We start from the raw sequence: 16,331 nt of genomic DNA on the forward strand, positions 1-16,331 counted from the left end.
GATTCCTGGAGGGCAGGCTCATTTCAACAGTGAACATGTATGTGACGGATGTATTACATGTATAGATTTTCCTTATTACAAAATAGGATAGTGTAAATATTTAATACTCCTCCAGTTTAGGAAGTCTGAAAAATCCCCAAAATAGAAGGAAAAACCCCTCAGTTTTAGATTCATGATCCAGAGAGTGTGGCGTTTTATGGCCTTGTATATAGTACCTTGCTGTTGTTTATTTAAAAAGAGTTTTATTTTATTTTACAAAGTCATAATCATACTGAAAGCACAGTTTTTCTTACTTTTTTATTGCACAAGTCATGCAAACAGAAAGCATAAACAGCAAAATCCTTTGTAAATCTACTGCAGAATTAACCACTACTAATCTTTAATATGTACTTACTTCCTTTTAAACTTGGAAGCCTGAGATCACACTGAATGTGTCACTCGGTGACTGACCCTGATCTCATGATATATTTTTGTGTTGATAATTGTGATTCTACACCATCATTTTTAATGGCTGTACACTTGGTCCTCATAGGGGTTTACCATCATGGGATCGATCAGTCCCCTCCTCTTGGATGTTAGGATATTTCCAATTTTTTATTTTCATGAGAACGCTTGAGTGAACGAAGCAGAATGTTTGCTCATGATCTTAGTTATCTGAGTCCGATTTTACATTGTTTTTACTCACTCATATTTTAACTACCTCAAAATGTTGATTGCAGTTACCTTTGAATGGTATTTTGTGAGATTATTATTGTGTTTTTGTTTTTTTCTAAAACTTTACAACGAACAGGTTTTATTTGCATAATCACAGTGTCGTTTAAAATTATGATGTCCAAAAAATGTCCACATTACCAGTTTTCCTGGTGGTGGCTTTTTGGACTTACCTGTACTCCATGTAAGGGATAGGCCGTAATTCATTTAGCCTTCCCCGTCTCGACTGTCTGGGTTCTTTCCCAACTTTTTCAAGATCGTCATGTGGGAACCCCACGCCACGTTTGGGGCTATGTCCTCATGGAACAGCCCCGCAAAGGCTGGTGAACAGCTTTCACACCTTTGGTACATCCTGCCAAACTGCTTTCCCGAGAGGATGTTCCAATTTCCACTCCCACCAGCAGCGTGCGAGAATGCCTGCCCAGCCGCCCTCTTCTCCTGGAGACGGTTCAGGCCCCTGGACAGCGGCTCTCCCTGCCAGGAGGGCAGGAGAGAGCAGGAAATGGTTTTGTCCGCAATGCCAGCATGATGACCCCAGGCCCAGAACCGCAGGAGTGATTTTTAACAAGCCCGGTTCCCAGAACAGAACCTGCAGAGAAAAAGAAAAGCAAGCAAGCAAGAAAAAAACCTCTCTGCTGGAAAAAACACACATATACACAGATTAAAATAATATTTGGCACTTACGTCGCACTTTTAAAATTCTTCAAACGCTTTATAAACACTAGCTAATTAATTAAGCCGCCTAAATCTGGCTGCAGTTGGTGGAGAGAGCGCAAGAGGAGCTAAAAAAAGGGGGGGGGGACCAGCCCTACCCAACTCCAGATTTTATTGTCGCCTGCCCAGGGTGTGATTACAGGCCTCCGGCTGCACCCCAAGAATAGCCCTGCTCCAACACGTTGCACGCCTGGTTCTGCAGCCATCTCCTGCTCGCGCCGCTCCCCTCACCAGCTGCTGACTCACGGCCCTGTGTGGTGTTATTGATAAGGATAATAATAACTGGCATCTCTTCTGCAAACCCAGGGGCCAGGCGCGGTCCCGGGCGCCCAGTTCGCACGGTCTCCTGGGTATGCCTGTGGCAGCTCCATTCAACAGATGAGCAAAGACTCAGAGAGGGGCTTTGCCCAGGAGCAAGTGAAATCCCTCCTTCCTTCATTCATGAGCGTTCATTCAGCGTGTATTTATTGAGGGCCTGGTGTGTGCCAGACACTGTTCCAGGCAGGGGGTTGGAAACAGTTCCTTGTGGATGCTACATCCTGGTCGGGGAGGGGGGGGGGAGATGACAATCAAGGATATAAACGTTAGATCGGTGATGATAATGGGAACAGAAACTAAAATTTACCCAGCACCCATGAGGCAGGCAGTTATGTCCCACTGTGTCCTCGTCCTCATGACCATCCCGTGGAGCAGACACCGGTACCCTAGTTGATGGATGATGGGATGGAGGCCCAGAGAGGGTGGGTGCTGAGCTGGCTAAGAGGGAAACCAGCACTTGGGCCTGTGCTTCCCCCAGGCGGCATTTCCAGTTCCTCCAGTGTCCCGTGCTAGAATGCACCCACTGGGGTTGTTCTTGGCTGCATGCTTTTGGCACCTGCCTGTGCTATCTCGGGGCTGCTGGCTGCCTCGGTGGGCCTCCTCCGTGTACCTGTCACACACCTGGTCACCAGCTTCACCCCGAGCCCCTGCCCTCCTGTGGGCTCTGGTTTCTCCCCTGTGAGGGTCGGGCCACCCTCTGGCTGCAGCTCTGGCTTTCTGGCACATTCCAGGAGAACTGGGTGACCTCTAGCCTGGGAGTCAGGACTGGGACAACAGGCACAGGGGTAGAGAGGACTGTTCTGAGGCCCCAGGCTTGCCAGCCATGAGGGCAGCCTGGAGTCGGGGGGCTTCCCAGCCTTTAAGCGCCCTGTCCCTGCCAGCGGGGGCAGGTGTCCCTGTCAGGCCATGGGCAGGTGGCAGACTCCGAGGTCTCTCTCCTGCCCAGCCAGAGCCAGAGGGGGCTGCTCAGGGCATCGGCTGCATCCTTTCTGTGGTACAATGCAAAGATGACCTAGACAAGGTGTCAGAACAGGACAAGGCGACACTGTGGGTCAGCGTGTGACCAGGAGGAGACAGACCGCCCTACCCCGGGCTGCCACTACTCCCTGTCTATCTTTTGTCTTCTCTCCCCCCACTCCATTCCCCTCACTCACTGTCCATGCCTGTCTGTCTCTCCCTCGGCCTATGTCTGAGGTCCCGCTCTCTATCTCCCCGTCTCTGTGTTTCTCCAAGGGCCTTATGATCTGTCCTCTCTCCCTCAACCCTACCTTGCTCAGAATCAGTCCCTGGGTGCACCTCGACCTGAGTATCTCAGCGGCTTCTCCCAGCCACTTCCCACTGCCTGGTCACCTTCCTGGTGTCCCCCGCCCCCATCACCACCTTGTCCTCTGTCTCAAGTGCCCCACTCCTCTCCAGTTTGGGGCTCAGGCTCCTCCCCTCCACCACTCCTAGGGAGCCTTCCAGCTACCCAGCCTGGAAGCCCTTGAGGGCTGACATGTATCCAACCCCTGTGTGTCCCCAGCATCAGTACGGCCTGGCCTGCAGGTGCATCAACAAGAGCAGGAATGAAGTTCACACAGCAGAGCCTCCCCCTTGTATCATTTATTGGTTGTGTAATGACAGTAGTAGCTTCCCTGTGCCCCAAGTGATACTAAGTAACTTCTACGTGCCATCGCACTTTCTCCTCAGAACAAAGCAGAGGGCTAGCGGTTGCTCTACCCGTCTTGTAGATAAGGAAACTAAGACTCGAAATCAATAGATAAATTCAGGTCACGTGTAAATAAAAGGCGGGCCACGTTTCCGGCCAGGTCAGATGGCTACAAAGACTGGATGCTTCTTTTGCAACTGTCCCTGGCCGAGGCTTGTCGTTTGGTCATGCCAGAGATTCATCGAGATGGGATCGCAGTAACTGTTTGACAGATGAGGAAACTGAGGCTTGTGAGCCCTGAAGGATGTGCTCAGACCAAGGGCAGCACTCCCATCCACACCCATTTCCTGTTGGATGTTCTTGGCCCAAGGGATGGCCATTGTCACAGAGCAGTGAGGCCCAAGCCAGGACTCAAATCCAAGTCCTCCCGCCTCACTACTCCACTGCCTGGACGCGCCCCAGCTGCTCGGTGTGGCTTCCCTGCTGGGGACCTGCTTCCTAAGCCAGGCCCCAAAGAGAATCTAAGCTCCCCGTAGAGCCCCACACACGTCGTACTAGCCCCCCAACCCCGACCTCTGAGCCACTGCCCTGCTGTGCCCCTTACATCCTGGTAGGTTCAGAGCCCAGGTCAGACGTGATGCTTCCGGAGAGGGCTCAGGCCCTCCAGCCTGCTCCCTGGCACATCATTAACCTCAGTTTACTGGGTTTTGATAGGGTCTCACGTCACAGGCTCATTGTGCCGTGTACATGCAACATGCTGAGTCAAGGCCTGCTCACGGTGTACTCAACGTGCTGTTGTGGATCAACCCTTGAGGAAACATGCAGGATCACATAAGGATGGATAAATGACTGCTTTGTTTCCCCTCCAGGTGTGGCCGGTGAGGCAGAGCTGCAGGTGATCCAGCCTGAGAAGTCAGTGTCTGTCGCGGCTGGAGAGACCGCCACTCTGCACTGCACCCTGACCTCCCTGATCCCCGTTGGGAAGGTTGAGTGGTTCAGGGGGACAGGGCCAGGCCGGGAGTTGATCTTCCATTTCAAAGGAGGCCACTTCCCCCGAGTAACAAATGTTTCAGACTCTACAAAGAGGAACAACATGGATTTTTCCATCCGCATCAGTAACATCACCCCAGCAGACACGGGAACCTACTACTGTGTGAAGTTCCAGAAAGGAAACCCCGATGTGGAGTTGAAGTCTGGACCAGGCACCCTGGTCACTGTGAGCGGTGAGTATGGCCTGAGCCTCCATTGTCCCCTGGTTGTGACAAGTCAGTAAGAATGCCCTCCATTGTCTGAGCACCAGCTAAGAATTGGATGTTGTGGTGGGTGCCCCTATTTCGGCCTCTTCCATAGATCAGGGAAGTTGAAGCCTGGGGGGTCGTGCTATTTGCTCAGACTAGAAAATGGTGGGAAAACATAGAACCTCAGTCTGCAGGCTCCACAGCTCATACCTTTTTCAATCCTGACCAGCCCTCTGGTTCCAGGGATGAGGGACTGGAGGTCTGAGTGGCCTGCCCAGTCACAAGGTCTGACCTCAACCCAAGTTCCAGAGAGCACTCCCCTCCATGTGGCTGACTCCTCTCTCTACTCAGCACTTACTGAGCACCTGCTGTATGCACACTCTGCTCTGGGTGCTGGGGAAGCAGCAGGGAACAAAACAGACAAGGGCTCCCCTCTCATGAAGTATACATTCCCTCCCTATCCAATGAGGACAAACCCATCCAGGGTGGAGAGAAGGAAGAATGTGTTTATTTTATCTTCGGAGACATTGCTCTGAAAAGACATTCCTGAGAGGCAAAGACGCACTGTTTACCCTGACAGCCCTGGTTGGAGGAGATGCCAGAGGTTTAGCATTTGCTGTGGATCTATCCAGAAAACCCTCATGTGATTCAGGGACTGACTCACGGTCCTGGCAGGCTCCCAGCAGACCTGGGGCATCTCGGAATGTCCTCACCCAGGGCAGAGGTGCCCCATGTGGGTGAGGAGGGTTTCCCTGTTGACACAAAGATGGTCATTTAGGGTTTTCTGCCAGAGGCCCAGGGTCCAGAACCCTGGGATGTCAGCACATGAAGGCCCCATCCAGCCCAACCTCCCTTGTACAAATTCAGAGCCTGTCATGAGACGACAGCGTCTTGCTCCTGCTCATGTATCCAGTGAGTGAGATCATTCCAGAACCCACTGATTCCTGCAGGTTCCTTCCTGCCCCAGCTTTGGATACTGTTTCCATGGAAGAGCCTGGTGCATAGTAGGTACCGCGTAAAACCAGGTTATACTGACCGTTTCAATAATAAGCCAGTATTTCTCCTTTTCATCATTTTTCCAAAGGTTCAGAATGCTATAACCCTCTCCTTTAAAATCCTGTATTCTGTTCTTCAGCAATATGCATTTAAAAAAAGAGTCCTGGGATGGGGGGAGGTGGGCTAGCCTTGCATGTCCAGATCAGATAGACATGCCAACATCTCATGAAGTGTCGAGCCTGTTCCTGGGGGACAGCTCCTCACATGTAAGAGCATCAGGAGTCTTTTCTCGTTGTGTGATGTTGCTCCTTCACTGAGCAGCCTGGGGCAGTGGCCTGGACAGAGCAGAGGGGCCCCCACAATCCCAGCAATACTGGGCACCCCATTCCTGGCTCTGCAGACTGAGGATGATTGGGAGACACATCCTGGAGGGTGTCTCGGGCTCCTGAGCCAAAGTTCATATTCTAGATTCAGATGTTGGGACCTCACATCTTCCCTCTGTTGCTGCAGCGTCAGCAGGTCTGGGCACCCAGAGGGACCCCTCCCCATAACTGCTTACAGGGGAGAATATCAGAGAGCCAAGGAGGGTGGTGGTCACTGTCGGGTTGGAGAAGGTGGGATGCTTGCTCTTTTGTGGCGGTGAAAGCTAAGGGCTGCAGGAAGCCCCCCCTGGGATGCAGTGAGGGTGAGGAGCAACCCCTTTGTTTGCCTCGGCCTCAGTTTTCTCACTTATAAAATGGTGATAATCGTGGAATCCTCCTTTTAGGACAACTGGAAGGATCTGAGGCTCTGTCTGCATCACCCAGCAAGGAGAGGTAGCCCCAAATCCAGGTGTTCCTTCAGGGCTGTGGCTCTGCTCCCTTTGCTGGACTCATTTCCTCACCCCGAGCAAGTGAATCAGCACACCAGCCTTGGCAGCATGTTAGGGGGAACATAGTGAGCCGGAGGAGGGGACAGACCCTCAGTGAGCCCTGGGTGGTGATCCTGCCAGAACTGTGCGATCCTGGGCTAGCCTCAGTTTCCCTCAGGTCCTCCCTGTCCCATCTGTGACCTGGCAACAATCAGGCTGCCAGTCAGAGGTCTGAGGATCGGAGAAGAGATCCAGAAAGTTCCAGATGTGGGGGTTAGGTGATTTTTGGGCGTCAGAGGGCGTGGCCAGCCCCCACAGCCTGGGCTCCCACCCAGCTCTGCCTTTTGGCTTGTGACCTCTGATGAGTCATCCCCACATTGGGTCCTGTGTCCTCATCTGTCTGTGACTGTGACAGCATGACCCCACAGAGCTGTTGCACGGACTGAACGAGCAAATGCCCATAAAGCACTTAGAGCAGGGCCTAGCAGGTGGTCACTATCCCATGAACATGGCAGTGATATGCCCGAGCCACAGGACCTTGACGGGGTCACCCTTCTTCCCAGGCCCCGAATGTAAGTGGGGTTTGGGAACCCTTCAACCTGGGCTGCTCATTAGAATTGCCTGGGAAAAAAAGCTCTCCAGACCCTGGCTCCCCTCTACATATTCTAACTAACTTAATCAGACATGAGCCTGGGCAGGTGAATTTTTTAACTAGTCTTGAGGATGCTAATGGGCAGAAGAGCCCTGAGCTGGATATTCAGAGATCACAGAGGACACGTTGAATTATTTTTACCCCTGACAAAGCTGGCTCCCTGAGCTACCGGGACTGGGAGAGGAGCTTTTGGTTGGTTGGGTGCTTCAGAATAACCTGAGCCCGTGGCAATTCCTGGGAAAATGAACACCAGTGGAGTGGCCAGGACACTCTCCCAAGGAGCCTGGGGCTGAGCTGCTTCCTGTCCTCCAGCCCCAGGAGGGGAGCCGACACCCTGCTCAGATCTGAGCGTCACTGCTAGGGGACCTTCCCGTCTTTAAGCACATGTGTGTCTGAGCAGGTGCTGGAATCCCCACAAATGCTCGCCGCTCAGCCCCAGAGCCCTCCCAGCCTCAACACACCAAAATGTCACGGACAAAATCTGTCCTCCTTCTTTCAGAATGCTCCCAGCTCTCTGTAAATAGCTAATCTGCAGGAATACGCCTGTGATCTCGTTTGTGTTTTGAAAGCCAATTCGCCAAACTTGTTTCCTGAGGGGATTATTAAAAGAAGAGGGAGAGAATCATAATTTGCTGGTTTCTGCTGCTTTTCTCATTTGGGGTTTTGCATGGCAGCTGCGGGGAGCAGGCTTTGGGACTCTCCTTGTGTTTCTGCTAAGCTTTCGTTTTGCCTTCTTACTGCCAAAAGAACAAATAGGTAGTTTCAGAAGTAGTCACGGCCAGATCTTATGGTAATAATCATAGGTGTTGCTTATTAAGCACCTACTGTATGCCAGATTCTGTGTTTTACATCCATCCTCACATGTTACCAAGGTAGTGTTTGGATCCACTTTGTACCAAAACAGGCCCAGAGGCACAGGAAGAAAGAACAGAGAAGCTAAAATTAATCAGTTGTATGTGTGGTGAGATGAGCTCTGCCCTATATTCACTGCATGCATGCCCTGGACCAGCCGTGTTCCTCCCGGAGCCTTGTCCCATTAACGGGACCGTACTGGGCACCCCCCTTAAAAGGGCTGGCAGAGGGATAAAGAAGCTGAGGGGCGAGGAGAGACCAGCCCAGAGCCAGATGCCCAAGATGCTGCCCGTGACTGGCAGCTGAGCACAGCACCTCATCTCTCTAGGGGCATCCAGTCTGTTGGTGATTTCATGACTTCACTTATTCAAGTGACACCTCCTTCCCATGTCCTCAACATGTTTGATGAGTTTTAGGAAGTTAAATATTCACAAATGTAAATATTTATATTTCCTGTGTTTGTTATACAAGGTGTTGGGTAATAATTAACAACTTGGAGGTACCCTATAGGACCTTTTATGGGTAAAATTCCCCCCCCTTTTTGATTCACTAATGTGGGTGTGCTTTCAGGACACGGGACAGCTACTGCCTACTCGTAGTTCCGTATTTCTGTCCTTGAAATTAAGCCATGACTAAGAAATTAATGACCTTTGGCTTCCTCAGCACATAATGATCTTGGTTTTCAACCCAAAACTGACCCGAGAAAAGAATGCAGATTCAGGAAAACATCCCTTCATTCCCACCCTCTTGGATTCAGGGGTAGCACAGATTAGACCCTGTGGAATATTTGTAAAAAAGGGTGAAAATGAGAGGAAATTCATAAATACCTGAACAGAGAGCTCTGGGTGTAAATTAGGTTTGGGATAAAGATAGATCCGTGTTTCGTTCTGAGAAGCATTTCCATGTTAAATTCCAAGCAAAACTGCATGCATTGCCTCACCTGCCCCTCACTGCAACCCCAGGGAAAGAGAAATGCCTGCTGTCCCATTTCACAGATGGGGGAGCTGCGCTGTGCCATGGCCACACCTCTGGTCAGCCAGCCAGCCTGGTTCTATCATCCATGGGGTCCTGCTCCACCCCTGCTTCCCCTGTAAGGAAGGAGGTTTCCAGGGAGGCAGCGAGGAACCCTGGATACCAAGAGTGAGAGCCATCAGAAATGTCCTTCCTGTGCCCAGATTGCTGGGAAGTCACCTGGCAGAGGAGAGAAGGGACTCTGAACTCAGGCCTGGAACTGCACCTGAGCCCCTGCGCCCAACTCACAGTTCAGCTCTGGAACCTTGTGTCCTCCTCTGTGTGATGAGGAGATGACACCGCCCTCCTCACACTATCAGGAGGGCTGAGGCTTCTCCACAGTGTCACACGTGTGGTTAGTGCTGTTGACTACCGTCATGCTTACTGTTCATTGATGCTCCTCTTGTAGCCAAACCCTCTCCCCCCATGGTGTCCGGCCCCACGGCCAGGGCCACGCCTCAGCAGACAGTGAACTTCACCTGCAAGTCGCATGGCTTCTCCCCCAGAAACATCACCCTGAGATGGTTCAAAAACGGGAATGAACTGACAGCCTCTCAGACCACTGTGTACCCAGAGGAAGACAACGCTTCCTACAGCATCTCTAGCACAACCAAGCTGGTGCTGGCCCCGGGGGACGTTCGCTCCCAGGTCATCTGCGAGGTGGCCCACGTGACCCTGAAGGGGGGCCCTCCTCTTCGTGGGACTGCCAACTTGTCTGAGACCCTTCGAGGTAGACGCCCCTCACCCTCAGCCCAAGCCCAGGTCTGGCCCCCAAGCCTAGGAGCCTGCCCCTCCCCCACTCTGCTCCAGGCCTTCCATTGTCTGGAGTCTGAATCCTGAAAGACCCTCCCAGTCACCCTGCACCTGGATGTACAGTCACCTCCCCTGTTCCCATGGCAGCTGCCTGGTGAACACTGACCACGTGCCAAGCACTGTGCTAGGCAGTCTGATTTGCTTTACCATAGCGCTTCCAATTATTACCGAGCACCGAGCACCTGCTGTAATCCAAGCCACCGCGTGCTTGGTGATTTCATTTATTTTGCTACAGTTACTCTGTTTTAACTGCATGCCAGGGGCTGTGTGTCTTGATTTCACTCATCCTTGCCCTAATAGGAGCTATCAGTCCTTGAGCACCTACTGTGTGCTGGGCACTGTACTTAGGGGTGTCATTCATATGCAAAGACTGCCCTCAGTCTTTGAGCACCAGCTGCATGCCTGGCAGTGTTCTGGGTGATTCCCTTGCTGTATGTGGTGGGAGCTAAGTTCTCGGCCCCTCCGCTGTGATCTGTTTGTTCCATAAGGTCAGAGCTTCTGCTCTGTGCTGTTTCAGTTCCGCCCACCTTGGAGGTTTCCCAGCACCCCATGGCAGGGGACCAGGTGAATGTCACTTGCCAAGTGAAGAAGTTCTACCCTCAGCGCCTACAGCTGACCTGGTTGGAGAATGGAAACGTGTCCCGAACAGAAACTCCCTCAGTGGCCTCCAACCTCCTAGAGAACAAGGATGGGACCTTTAACTGGACGAGCTGGCTCCTGGTGAATTCATCCACCCACAGGGAAGATGTGGTGTTCACCTGCCAGGTGCAGCATGACGGGCAGCCTGCAGTCACCAAAAACCATACCCTTGTGGCCTCTGCCCGCCAGAAGGACCAGGAAACACTTAAACCCCAGGGTGAGGCCTCAATGCCGACTGGCCTGGCACTTTAAATTTTATCTTTTTTTAACGTTAAAAGTAGTCATTTATGTTTATTATGGAATGATCTAGAAGTCTTGTAGATACAAAGTAGAATTTTAAAGTGAGTGCCCCTCGCCCAAAGCCTACACACCTCAGGAGGGACTACTGGTAAGAGTTTGGTACATATCTTTGTAGATCTTTTTGACAGGAGCATACATTCGAGAGAGAAGGGAGGGAGGGACGTTTGTCTGTTTCTAGCTTCCTGCCTCCTGCTCCTGCACCTGACTGAGATTGTCACCATGCCAGGCCAGCCACCCCCTCCCGCTGTTCTTTCTCACCTCAGCTTTGTCTCCCTGGCCTCCTTTGCAAGCCTGCAGCCCTGGAATGGGATGGGGGCTTCAGAATCTTTGCAGCTTATCTCAAGTAGAATCACTGTGGTAATGAATGACCTTGCACAGACTCTGTTACATGTGCAGCTGTTTCTGGGGGATGATTTCCCCAAGAGCATTTCTAGGCCAAGGTCCATGCCCACTTAGACAGTGACAGCCCTGCCTCTCTGTTGTTAGAGTGAGAGGTGTTGGATGTGATTTTTCTCAGCCCCTTCCAACCTGTTCTCAAGATATCTCTCTTCAAAGTAGCAGCACCTCGTTGGCATTTTGGTGCCACTATGGAATATTCCATCACTTGTCATTAGCATGGCTCTGCCTTGCACCTGGCTGTCCTTTTGAATGGATTACAGTAGAGGCCATTTCTTTCCTTAGTGCATCTCTAAGAGAACAGGGGAGCTCTAGGAGCCTTGGGGCCCTGCAGGGTGACCCTTTGATGTCACCGATGCCTGGTTTTCATAGGATGAGCACTACACTAGGAGATAGGACATGTGGATTTCGACTCTGGCTCTGTCGCAGATGTGCTGAGTGACCTTGGACAAGTCAGTGTCTCTCTCTGGGCCTCTTCACTTATTCATGGCAGTGTCAAAGAAGATGTGCTTGACCCTTCAGCTTTAAGACTCAGCTGCTAGGGACCATGGTTGTCTTGTTCAGCATCATAGCTTCAGGACCTGGCACATAGTGGACACTCAGCACATACTCTTAAAAAGGAGAGAGTAAGTGAGTGACTTGGTTGATTGTTTAGTTAGCAAGTTAATCCTCAGAGCTGTTCAATGAGGTAGAGATTATTATTGGCCTCAATAACACAAGAAGAAGTCAGTACGTAGAAGGAGGTTTGAATGACTTGCTCAAGGTCACACAACCAAGTGCACTGATTTGAACCCACGTTTCTGCAACTCCGAACCCTGCTCCTGACAACCCACAATGCGCTAGTGCAGGATTCCCTCCCTACCTGTGCCCTGGCGCCAGCCCTACCTACACAGTCTCCATTACAAGGGTCCTGAGTTCAGAGCGCCTCTGCTCAGGTCCCGGGCACAGATGTGTAGACAGCTCCTGAGAGCTCTGTAGAGTCCAGTAGTCAACTGCACGTCTGCCAGTCCTCACCGTCCCTCAACGCCCACCTACCCCCCCACCCCCAGCCTGTGTGTGACAGCCAGTTGTGACTCAGAGTTTCAGATGGACCTGTGCTGCCATGGTGGCCATTCTGGTTCATTCCAGATGAGAAGGAACATGTTTCTGTCCCCTGGGAGTGAGATTTCTGCCCACATCCTGAGCCAGGGTTCCTCCATCACTGTCAGCAACACGCATTTTTCCTCCTGGCACCTCAGCATGGTTTTGCATTGCCCACAGGTGACCCAGGTGGGGAAGTGTGTGCATACCCATGAACATGCTCATGTGGCTCAAAATATATATGGCCAGGTGTTCTCAGTTAATGATGCCTACCTAGCGGTGAAAAGGGGTGGTGGGTATTAAGTTTCACCGTTTTTAATTTGCATACATGAAGCCTCTATTCCCTGTGGTCCCTAGACGATAATGACAGCCGGAGTATCTTCATTGTGGTGGGCGTGGTTTGTGCCTTGCTGGTGGCTCTGCTGATCGCAGCCCTCTACCTCCTCCGAATCCGACAGAAGAAAGGTGCGTGGATTCTCCTCTTCCTCCCGGAGTTGGCCCCTGGGCTGTCCCTCCAAGAAGGAGAGGCCATGAGGGTGCTTTGGGCTAACGTAGCTTAAGCTGTGAGGAAGTCCAGTTGTTTCCACATAAAGCCAAGTGGTAGCAGTGTCCTGTCAGGGCCGGCACAGCACCTTTACCAGGCCAGAGTGTGGGTGGCTCCCTCCCCCTGGTGGGTGCCTCCCTCCACCTCACTTTGCAGTTGCAAGATAGCCATCACCACTCCAGGCCTCACATCCCCATGGGACCACTACCAACATGGGGAGCAGGGAGATGCCAGGGCGTGAACGGAGGGTCTCAAGAAAGAAACAGGATTTTCCAGGAATCCTAGCAAACTTCTACTTTCCTCTTACCCATCCAGGTACATGCCCACCCCTAGGTGGGAGACTGGAGGAAGTGGGGATTGTACCAGCACCTCCTCCAAGACTATTGGGAAAAATTAAGTGGGTGATGTCATGGAAAAGTGCTAGGAGAGTGCCTGGCATACAGCAGGTGCTTAGTAAATGTTAGCTCCTGTTGTTAGTATCGTATGTGAGCCCAGAAACAAAAGCCACCTTCCTGGAAAGCTCTTCTCATGGTGGCAAGCTGCACAGCCTTAGAGTCCACAGCAGGAGGGTATAAGTGCAAAGCTAGGGCGTCATGCCCTTGTTTGTGTGCAGGCCTATGTGTGTAGTTGTTGCCGTGGCAAGGCTTCTGACTTTGGATTCGCACCAACCAGGATTCCAGAGCCTTGTTATCTGCCCTAAACAATCAGTTTGACCCCTGCGAGCCTCAGTTTCCACATCTGTAAAATGGGTATAGCTGTTCCTCCCTTGGAGAAGAGTTAGGAAACACAAATAAGCTCACATAAAATAACAGTTCTCATGCATTCTCAGCCCTCAGAAAATACGTGTTCTCTTTGCCACTCTTGGAGGAGACAATTTTTTTTTTTAATTTTTTTATTTATTTATGATAGTCACACAGACAGAGAGAGAGAGAGAGAGGCAGAGAGAGAAGCAGGCTCCATGCACCGGGAGCCCGACGTGGGACTCGATCCCGGGTCTCCAGGATCGCGCCCTGGGCCAAAGGCAGGCGCCAAACCGCTGCGCCACCCAGGGATCCCCTTGGAGGAGACAATTTTAAGCCAGTGTTTCTGAAACTTACTTGACTAGAAGTTAGAGAAACACATTTTATGTCTCCACCTGATGCACACCACACTCCTATAGATAAATTGGAACTCTGATGTTTTCTTTTCTGTCATATTTACTAAATTCTCCTTAAAATGCTGGTTGTGATCCACCATGTGCCACAGACCACCAAGTGCTGTCCTGAGCTGTCTTTCTGCACCCGGACCCCTGGGCGGGGCTCCGATGGGCGTGTTGTTCATCAGTCACACATCTCTGCACCCCCTCACCTTGGCTCCTCAAGCTTCCCTCCCTCCTGGCTGGGCTGGAAGGACTCTGCTGGGAGTACTGGCCGTACTGGCCAAGCCTTAGCTCCCCCTCCAGGAGGGCTGGAGTCTGGCCCTGCCTGTCTGGAGTCTGAAAGAGGTTCCACCAAGTGATCTACCCAGTGGTCTTTCCCTTAAGTCCACAGAGAGCCCTCACGCAGGAAGGGTGGAGAAGCGGGCTCCACTGCCCACTGAGGCCAGCCCATCGGATGGCACCCCTGGTGGCCATTAGTGAAATCCCAGGCCCATCCCTGGGTACCATGTCAGGCTCTGGCACATGCACTCTCATTACTGTGGGCTTGGGCGTTAGGAACTGGGTGTTCCAGAAGAGAGATGGAGTTTGGAGAGCTGCAGTCACTGGTGAAGGCCATGCAGCCTCTGAGTGACGGGTCTAGTTGTGTGCAGAGCCCAGCCCTCACACAGAGGCCCTGGTGACAGTGACAGCTAGCGCTCACTCAGTTTTTCTGATGCGCCAGGCATTGTTCTCACCACAGACCTCTGCAGTGGTTTCACTAACCTTTTACAGATGAGCAAACTGAGGCATGGAGAAATTCTAGAACTTGCCCAGGGCCTCACGGCTGCTAAGGGGTGAGGCCAAGAGTCCAACGTGGTCAGTCTCCAGGAACAGTGTCTGGGACCACTCTGTGCAGCATCTCCTCCTTAACGAGATGACCCTTCTCTCATTGGTCCCTGGAGGAGTCTGCCCATCGTCTACTTCAATTCTCGCAGTGAAACGTCCTGATTTCAGCTCTACTGCTTACCAGCTGTGTGACCCTTGCGAGGTCCCTAGGGAGCCACCCAGTCTCTCTGGTGTAAAACGAGGGTGATTGATGTCTCATGACTGGACACCCTAAGACAGCTCATGTCCCAGCATTCTGCAGTCCATTAGCTTCCATTCAGACGCTGGATGCTGAGCCACAGGCTTCCCAACTGGTACCAGCTCACCTAAAAATCCACTGTTTGCCCTGGTACCAGGCGTTCAGCCGGCAGGGAATATTCTTGCATGGTGGCAGCTTCTAGCCTGGTAAAGTGCAGTGCAGAGCACATTTGGTGTGCAGGTTGCTTTTTAATTACAATTTTACAATTAGATGGGAATCAGATAGTGGCCAAACCCCAGCAACTGCTCTGTGGGATGCCCCATATCATAGGCTTAAAATCTCTGAACCAGATGGGCCCTTTCTTCCCTCCTAAGATCCTTTTTTTGGAAAGTGGTGACATGAGAATAAATGAATGTCCAGCCCAACTGTGCGAGCTGGAGAGCTGAAATCCAAGCTCAGAGAGGGGAAGTAACCCACCCAGGGTCACACAGCCAGTGAGTTAAGGACAGACATAGGATTTGCACCTGCTCCCCCAACTCCAGCTCTGCTGGAATCTGTTCCCCAGCAGTGAAGGACCCTGGCTGGGATCCAGGCTCCTCTAGGGTCTCAGGTAAGGCATATAATGGGTGGAAGTAAGGCCAGGCAGAAGCAGGGCAGTTGGCCCCTCCTGGGCTGAAGGCTGCTCTGGGATATGACCTTGGGAACCCCCAGAGATGGGAAAGCAGGAAGCCCCAGCCCACTGGTCCTCCTGTTGGAAGATACTGGGCCACCCCACTGGAGTGAGCATAGGCAATTCCTGTGATTCAGAGGTGATTTCAACAATTCCTCACAGCTTCCCTGGAGGCAAACCTTTGCCCTACCCCCCACAAAAGTTACGTAAGAACAGTGTGTTTCTGGGTTAAATAACTGGTTTTGGTTTCTTTTCTCTTTCAGCCAAGGGCTCCACTTCTTCTACAAGGTGAGTGCACTGCTGGGCTAGGATGCCTCCATAGTTGTCGGTGGGATGGTTGACAGCCCCCCAAAATTGTGAAGCCCGATCCTCACCCACTGACCCTCACCCCTGTGCCAGGCAACCTTTCTATTTCCTTTGTAAGTTGCTCTGCCAGCTTCGTTTTTAATAATCGTCTCAAATGAGGGGATTTTGGCACACCGAGGCTCTGATTTCCTGCCTGCCGTCCACAGACAGCGAGACCCTCATCAAATCCCATTTGGATGGTAGCAGAAACCCGCCACCCACACACACAGCCCCCAGATCCCAGCTGTGTACTTTGCTCTTGCTTTCATTCATTCAGTAGGTGTTTCATACCTTGGCTGCCTTTGGCCCTGGGGATGCCGGGCAAGTAGGGTAGAAACCGTCTGCCCTCCTGC

General features: G+C 51.9%; 1 protein-coding gene across 4 annotated transcripts in view; it reads left to right on the forward strand.

Moving 5' to 3' along the window:
• LOC129523286 (tyrosine-protein phosphatase non-receptor type substrate 1-like) overlaps nt 1-16,331 on the forward strand; it is a 42,381-nt gene that overhangs the window by 15,281 nt on the left and 10,769 nt on the right. For all 4 annotated transcript variants that reach the window (XM_055345972.1, XM_055345954.1, XM_055345982.1 and 1 more), the window contains exons 3-7: nt 4,261-4,614; nt 9,400-9,720; nt 10,321-10,659; nt 12,576-12,683; nt 15,897-15,921. In XM_055345972.1, coding sequence (XP_055201947.1) covers nt 4,261-4,614; nt 9,400-9,720; nt 10,321-10,659; nt 12,576-12,683; nt 15,897-15,921 — 1,147 coding nt within the window. The remainder of the gene's footprint in view (nt 1-4,260; nt 4,615-9,399; nt 9,721-10,320; nt 10,660-12,575; nt 12,684-15,896; nt 15,922-16,331) is intronic.

This window comes from Nyctereutes procyonoides, unplaced genomic scaffold (genome assembly GCF_905146905.1).
Source record: "Nyctereutes procyonoides isolate TBG_1078 unplaced genomic scaffold, NYPRO_anot_genome, whole genome shotgun sequence".
NCBI classification, from domain to species: Eukaryota; Metazoa; Chordata; class Mammalia; order Carnivora; family Canidae; genus Nyctereutes; species Nyctereutes procyonoides.